This window comes from Mastomys coucha, unplaced genomic scaffold (assembly GCF_008632895.1).
Source record: "Mastomys coucha isolate ucsf_1 unplaced genomic scaffold, UCSF_Mcou_1 pScaffold9, whole genome shotgun sequence".
In the NCBI taxonomy this organism is placed as follows: Eukaryota; Metazoa; Chordata; class Mammalia; order Rodentia; family Muridae; genus Mastomys; species Mastomys coucha.
The window spans coordinates 53,668,469-53,674,864 of NW_022196915.1; the positions used below are offsets into that span (position 1 = coordinate 53,668,469).

A 6,396-nucleotide genomic window follows, 5' to 3' on the forward strand; every position below is an offset into this window, starting at 1 on the left:
CAAACCTGACCTCATTTAGAAAGAGATGTAACTGCATGGCTAGAACACAGTTTCTAGCAAGAATGATGCAGGTGATTGGTGGTACTAAGTGGAGACGATGCACTGTTGACAAGATTATAATCTGCTGGTGGCATTGCTGAAAAAAAAGCCCTTGCAAATTTCTAAACAACAGTAAACTCTGTTAGGAATCTCTAAAGTGTCTTACAGGCCAAAAAGGGAACAAGGTTAGTAAAATGCCCCAACAGAGTTTGAGTAAAATACTGGATTTGAGAGTTACTGGATTTGGGTATGTAAAAATAGGGTTGTTGTAGGTGGGGATCATGCTTACAATAGGTCTCAAATTCAAACTACAATACACCACTTCACAGGCCACACGAATTTCCAGGGGCTTTTCGTCTCCCTCAGTAGGTGCTGGCAGAAGGTGTGCTCAGTCGTTTTCCAATATAGATGCTGTAAAGAAGCAGAGTGTATCATGTTCTATCTATTTCCACAACTACAGCAGCCTGGCCCATAGGACGATCTCTGCTGACAAGCTAGGACAGCTCTGAAAGCTCCTGTGCGTGATTCCCAGGCTCCCCAACCACTCGTCTTCTCCCCCTGCCTGTTAAAGCAGCATGCTCCAAGTGAGCTGCAGGCCACCCACTAGCTTAAAGCAAATGTCTTTATGGATTCTGCTTCCTCTTTAAGTCAGGATGGGAAAGCTCAAGGGCAGTGATGCTAAGCCAAGTCAAGCTAAGAAAATGAGAGCCCTTTGAAGCCCAAGGCAGAGCATCCCCCAGCCTCCAACTGTTTCTTTTTGGATAAAATGTTCTCTTGCTATTTCGAATCTAGAGAGAGAGTCACAGAGCCAGTGTTTTTAAGATGGGACCTAACATGGCTTTCCAATACCAGGGAAGAACATGGCCCCATCAACAGCAAGAGCAAAAAAGGGCCAAGAAAAACAGGCAGCACAATCCTCAACAATATAACAGCAATTTTTAAGGCCCCTTTAAAACATTTTCTGTGGCCAGAGTTAAATTTAAGTAAAGCGACAAAAAAGCTTTAAGATTCATGAAAGCAAGAAATACTGCAAGGCCCCCCAAGCCAAGCTTTTGTGGTAAATGAACTGAATTGTTGGCAGGTATTAGGAGTCCTCCCAAGCTCCACACTCTCCCACCCTGCTCCCTGCACAAGCGCCTCTCACTCAGCTGTCTGTGAATACGGGCCCTGTTTCTTTTAGGAGCAGATCCTCTCCAGGAGAGACAGTGGAAGATGCACACGTGCCCATGCTCCAGAGCAGGCACTTTCCTCTGCTATGCTGAGCCACTCACAGCAAGATCAGGAATGATCCACTTTCCATGCATCAGACACAGAAAAAGACTCACTGGGCATGCTCAAGAGCACAGCAGGTAGGTCTTGAAACTAATATTAATTAAGCTAATGCTTACAAACTAAAATATTTCAGAAATGTGTTTTCTTAAATATTAAAATCAAGGAGGAAAGGTATTAATTGAAAAGACATGCCACAAGTTAATGAATTAAGGGAAATACTAGGCTGACTTTTGAATAAATGCTACTAAGTTTAAAAGACAAAGATGGTACCCACAGCAGCCTACCAGTGTATTCCAGAATCATGCTCCACAATGGTGTGTTTTACCATCTGGGGAAGGGAGGGGGATCATTTTTCATTTACTCCTCCTACATTTACATTTAATAATCTACAAATTACTCATAATTAGCCAAATTTTAAATAACTCATAAAAGATAAATAATTATGGCTCCTTTCTTTTGATTGTCTTGCTGCCCATTACCATTAGGTCACACAATGGCTCCATCAGGGTACTTACCCCAGCCCCAGAGCCAACACATGAGAAAGGAAGAGAGACGGGATGAAGACCTTTAGGAACTCTGCAGAAAAAATGCCCCCTTTCTTCATGGCTCCACTCTTCCTCATGCTTAGAGATGCAGCACGTTTAGGGTGTCTGAAATGGAACTCTCTGAGGAAGAAATTCAGAGGCTGGAATCAGACCACAAGTGCTGCAGATACCGGTCTGAGCCAGCTCCTCCATGTGAGCACACCACCCTGACACATGCAGTCACTTACTTGGGTGGAATGTTCTCAGGTCTACTGGACCAGTCTGATACCCAGTCGGCACTTTTCTTCAAAGCCTCAACTTCTTTTTCTCCGTCTACAACTTCTTCTTCTGACTAAAAAGAATTAAACAGTGAGAAAAAGGGAATAAGAGAAACATAGAAAATAAAATTCTTTTAAATATAAAAACAAACTAAATACAAAGTTGTGTACTGGTGACTTTAATGCAGGAAACAACCTGTTTTCCAAAACTGAAGCACAGACTTTAACCCTGGAAAAGCCCTCTGCAGGAAGGTAGTGATGCTGTGGAGTGGGTGCTATTGAACCCAAGGATGCACACATAGTATTTCACTGTATCCTTCTCAACATCAAACTTCCTACACTGTATATATTTTCAACTGCATTTAAAATAAACATACCAAAAAAGGAGATGGAAACAAATTAAATCTATGAGAAAGTTGGCAAAGGGGTATGGCAAATCATGAAGCTGCCGACCACCTGCGTGCGACCAGCATCTACTAAAGCCAGTGTCACTCACTAACCTTTCCCATGGTCAATTCCAAACAGAAACTGCTGCATTCCACTCCACCAATGAGGACAGGGCTTGTGTGCCTTGCTGAGGGCCTCGAAACTAAAGGGTGAGATAGACCACTCTTTTCTAACCCAGGCAAAAAAAGGCCCAGGTTTCTCTCTCTCTCTCTCTCTCTCTCTCTCTCTCTCTCTCTCTCTCTCTCTCTCTCTCTCTCTCTTTTTTGGTTTTTCGAGACAGGGTTTCTCTGTATAGTTCTGGCTGTCCAGGAACTCACTCTGTAGACCAGGCTGGCCTCGAACTCAGAAATCTGCCTGCCTCTGCCTCCCAAGTGCTGGGATTAAAGGCGTGTGCCACCACTGCCCAGTGAAAAAAAAATTTTTATTGCTAGTGATAACCTAAGCTTTCAGGCCAGAAAAAAAAAATTACACTTCCATAAGCTTTTTCTTGTTTTTGTTTCTCTGAGACAGTGCCTCATTCTGTAGCCTAGGCTGACCTGGAGTTAATTCACTATGGGGCCAGGCTGGCCTTTGATCTCCCAAGTGCTGGGCTTATAGACTTGAGCTACCATGTCTGGAAAACTCTAAACAGAAACCAAGGAATGAAAAACTCCTAAAAATGGCATATTAGTTGGATTTAGTCAGTTTTAAAGGAATGTGAGGCTATGACTCCAAACTAGAGTCTCAAAACTCTGACTTTGACTGATAGTTGAAACCACCAGGCCTGTTCACAGGACGCTTTCCCCACAGCCCCAGCTCCTCGTGACTCAGCTGTCTGGGAGCTTGAGCCTGGCTCTACACATAACACCCCTTTACTACCAAATCCAGGCCAAAAACACAGGGGATGTTTTCGTCCCTTTGTCAGCACAGTCCTTATCTAGTTCTGCTGAAGTTGGCAAATTCCACCGACTAACACAATGCAGCATTAAGATGGAGCTTTTTCCAGCTGGCACTGAGCTTACTCAGAATCATGAGCTGGTTCTGTGGAGTAACCCTGAAATCATCCTCAGGCAGAAACCAATCAGGAGTCACGCTGCACGTGAGTACAACATTTCTGAGTCTTCAGCCTACTCTAGGTTATTCTTTTGTTTTTATTTTTTATTGTCTGTTTATTTATGACATGTAGAGGACACAGGTCAAGCTGCAGAAACTGATTTACTCCTTCCAGCACGTGGGTGCTGAGCTTCAGTGTGGGGTGGAGCTCAGGCGGTCAGGCTGCCTTGCTGGCCCCTGGTCTTTTGGTTGGGTTTCAGCAACGCTGGAGACTTAAACCCAGGGCCTCCTACATGTTAGGCAAGAGCTCTGCCTCAGTAACTGCACTCCAGCCACATGGCAGTTTGTGCTTAGTTCCTCCTTTGGCCTCCCAGAACTCCTAACTGCTTTCTGGTTTAGCTTAGGTATTTTTTACCCAGTTAATATTTTATTCTTTCCAGAGTACAAACAGTAAGATTTGTGCTCTGAATTTTCCAATATGATGAGATTTCCTCCAGGGGAATAAAACAAAGTTACCCTTGGATTCATATAGTTGTTTTAGTCTATAGACACATTTCTAACCTTAGACTCTAATAGTTATATGTTTCTGCATTTCCTTTATTGTCTGAAATTTGTCAATCCTAGGGTTTTGGAGAGGGGATGGTGAGACAGCCTCAGTACACTGCAGGTGGGCCTCAAAAATCCTTTAGAGCCTAGGCTGCCCTCAGATCTCATAATTCTCAGCCTCCAGAGTCCAGAAACTGCACTATAGATCTATGCTTGGTAAATTTTGAGATTTTGAACCATCTTCCTATGACTAAAGAAAATGGCAAAAGGGCACCTCATCTAACTACATAGGATTCATGCTTTGCTCTTCCCTGGACACATGATTCCAGTCAAATATCTTGACCACCTCAGAGTCCAGGGAAGTATGGATGGGGAAGTATGGATGCCCTTATCTTATAACTCATTTAACTCTTCCTTTTCTGGCCCACTTCCCCAGTTCTTGTAAAGTCTCTAAGCAGGGATAGTAAACTGCATGCCTGTATCTATGTACAAATAAACTACACTCTCACAAGATAAAAAAGAAGCTATTTCCAAAGATCTCAGTTGTGCGCTGTACCTATTCTGAACAACAGGGTGTCTGCATGAGACTGTGACTATGTTTCTTGCTACATAATGGGGCCTCATGAGTACCATCATCAGATCAGTAAGAACAACACTCTGCCCTAGCTGTGCCAGCTTAGGAATCCCCACCCCAGGGCTCCACAGTCCTGTCAGTTTATCTGATAGATCATGGATTTGTATTTACTTTCAGTCCTGACTCCAGCACTGACTTGCATTGTCATCATAGGTGATAACCATAAGAGGACAAAGTGTCTCTCTCTCCATTTCCCCTAACTGGACTAAAAACATAAAAACACTACAGTGTTAAAGCGTGAAGTTTTGTTTGTTTTGGTTTGTTTACATAAACTCAGCAACCAGTACAGACTGGTAAGCACCTGGAATTTTTCCTCACTTCTCTGGACAAAGCGGGAGCATGACATCTCCTCCTCACCTATTCCTCATAGGTGCACATAAAGAAGAGACAGCCTCAGTTAACTGTTCTTAACTTTCTAACATCAAATGTCCTTACTCATGAAATATCATCTTCCTAATCCCCAGTGACTAATTTTTCAATTGTTTCTTCAATTTTAAAAAGGCAATATAATGCATCTACTAATATATCTCCCTCGTTTTAAAATTCTTACCCGACAGACCAACATTGTCTTTAAAAGCATTTATGTTACCTGTACCAAAACCAATGTTGTCCCTGCTGGGCAGTCCATCAGCATGGCTTGACCCCTGCTTGAGGTGAGTATCACTAACAATCTGTCAGAATCTCATAAACTATCTTGAATTTCACAGATTTCTTTTTAATTTTGTGATGGCTGCGTCCATCCCTAAAGTTGCAGTTAAATTCAATGATCAACGTGCCTGATCCCTGGTGTCCTTACTCTGGGGTCTGTACAACCTGCCATGGGTCCTCATGGGGTAGGGACTATACAGGACCACCAGTGATCTGACTCCAGAATATGTTTAAGGAGCTTCCAACTGAGCACTCAAAGACACTCTTTGGAAATGTCTACACAAAAGCAAACAGACTGAAGAACATACAGCAGAACATCAGCCCCCTGTTCTCTTCTGTCCTGGGGATGCCTTTTGACATGACCTTCATGTGCTTTTTACACACCAGTTACACCATTCTGCATGTGGCCAAACTCACACACACTAGCCAGAGATTTAAACATTTCAGCCAATTAATTACCACCAATTTTCTTTATCCAATAAAGTGTATCACAGAGTAAACTGGTATTCCAAGTTTCAGCATGTGAGCAGCTGAAGTGAGCTTACATAAGCCAGTGTTGAGCAACATGGACTTTCCAGCATCAGAAAATAGCAGAAAGGAGAGCAATGAGGTGTGGGGAAGCTGTGTAGTCTGACAGAAGACTAGAACTCCTATCAGGCACACAGCTCCAACACAGGTGCCTATGCTCACAACAGTAGAGAACAACGCATACAAGGTGTCTGCAGGCCTCACTCAGATAGCTACCTGTACCTTTCAAACACCTGAACACAGGAGAAAATGGCAAGGACAAGAAGTCCTAACTTCTACTTACTGTCTTTATGCTTGTTGGTAAGAATGCAGCACATCACCGGGTGGTGGTGGCACATGCCTTTAATCCCAGCACTTGGGAAGCAGAGGCAGGCGGATTACCGAGTTTGAGGCCAGCCTGGTCTACAGAGTGAGTTCCAGGACAGCCAGGGCTATACAGAGAAACCCT

At 43.4% G+C, this 6,396-nt stretch overlaps 1 protein-coding gene across 3 annotated transcripts in view; it reads right to left on the reverse strand.

Annotated features, from left to right (window-relative positions):
- Positions 1-186: 186 nt before the first annotated feature.
- The window catches only part of Bnip3l (BCL2 interacting protein 3 like), a 20,975-nt gene continuing 14,765 nt past the window's right edge, over positions 187-6,396 (reverse strand). For 2 of the 3 annotated variants that reach the window (XM_031361510.1, XM_031361512.1), the window contains exons 4-6: positions 2,084-2,187; positions 1,827-1,976; positions 248-450 (exon numbers count right to left, since the gene is read on the reverse strand). In XM_031361510.1, coding sequence (XP_031217370.1) covers positions 402-450; positions 1,827-1,976; positions 2,084-2,187 — 303 coding nt within the window. In that variant the 3' untranslated portion in view covers positions 248-401. Of the gene's footprint in view, positions 451-1,595; positions 1,640-1,826; positions 1,977-2,083; positions 2,188-6,396 lie in introns of all 3 variants that reach the window. The other variant, XM_031361511.1, reaches the window with a different exon arrangement.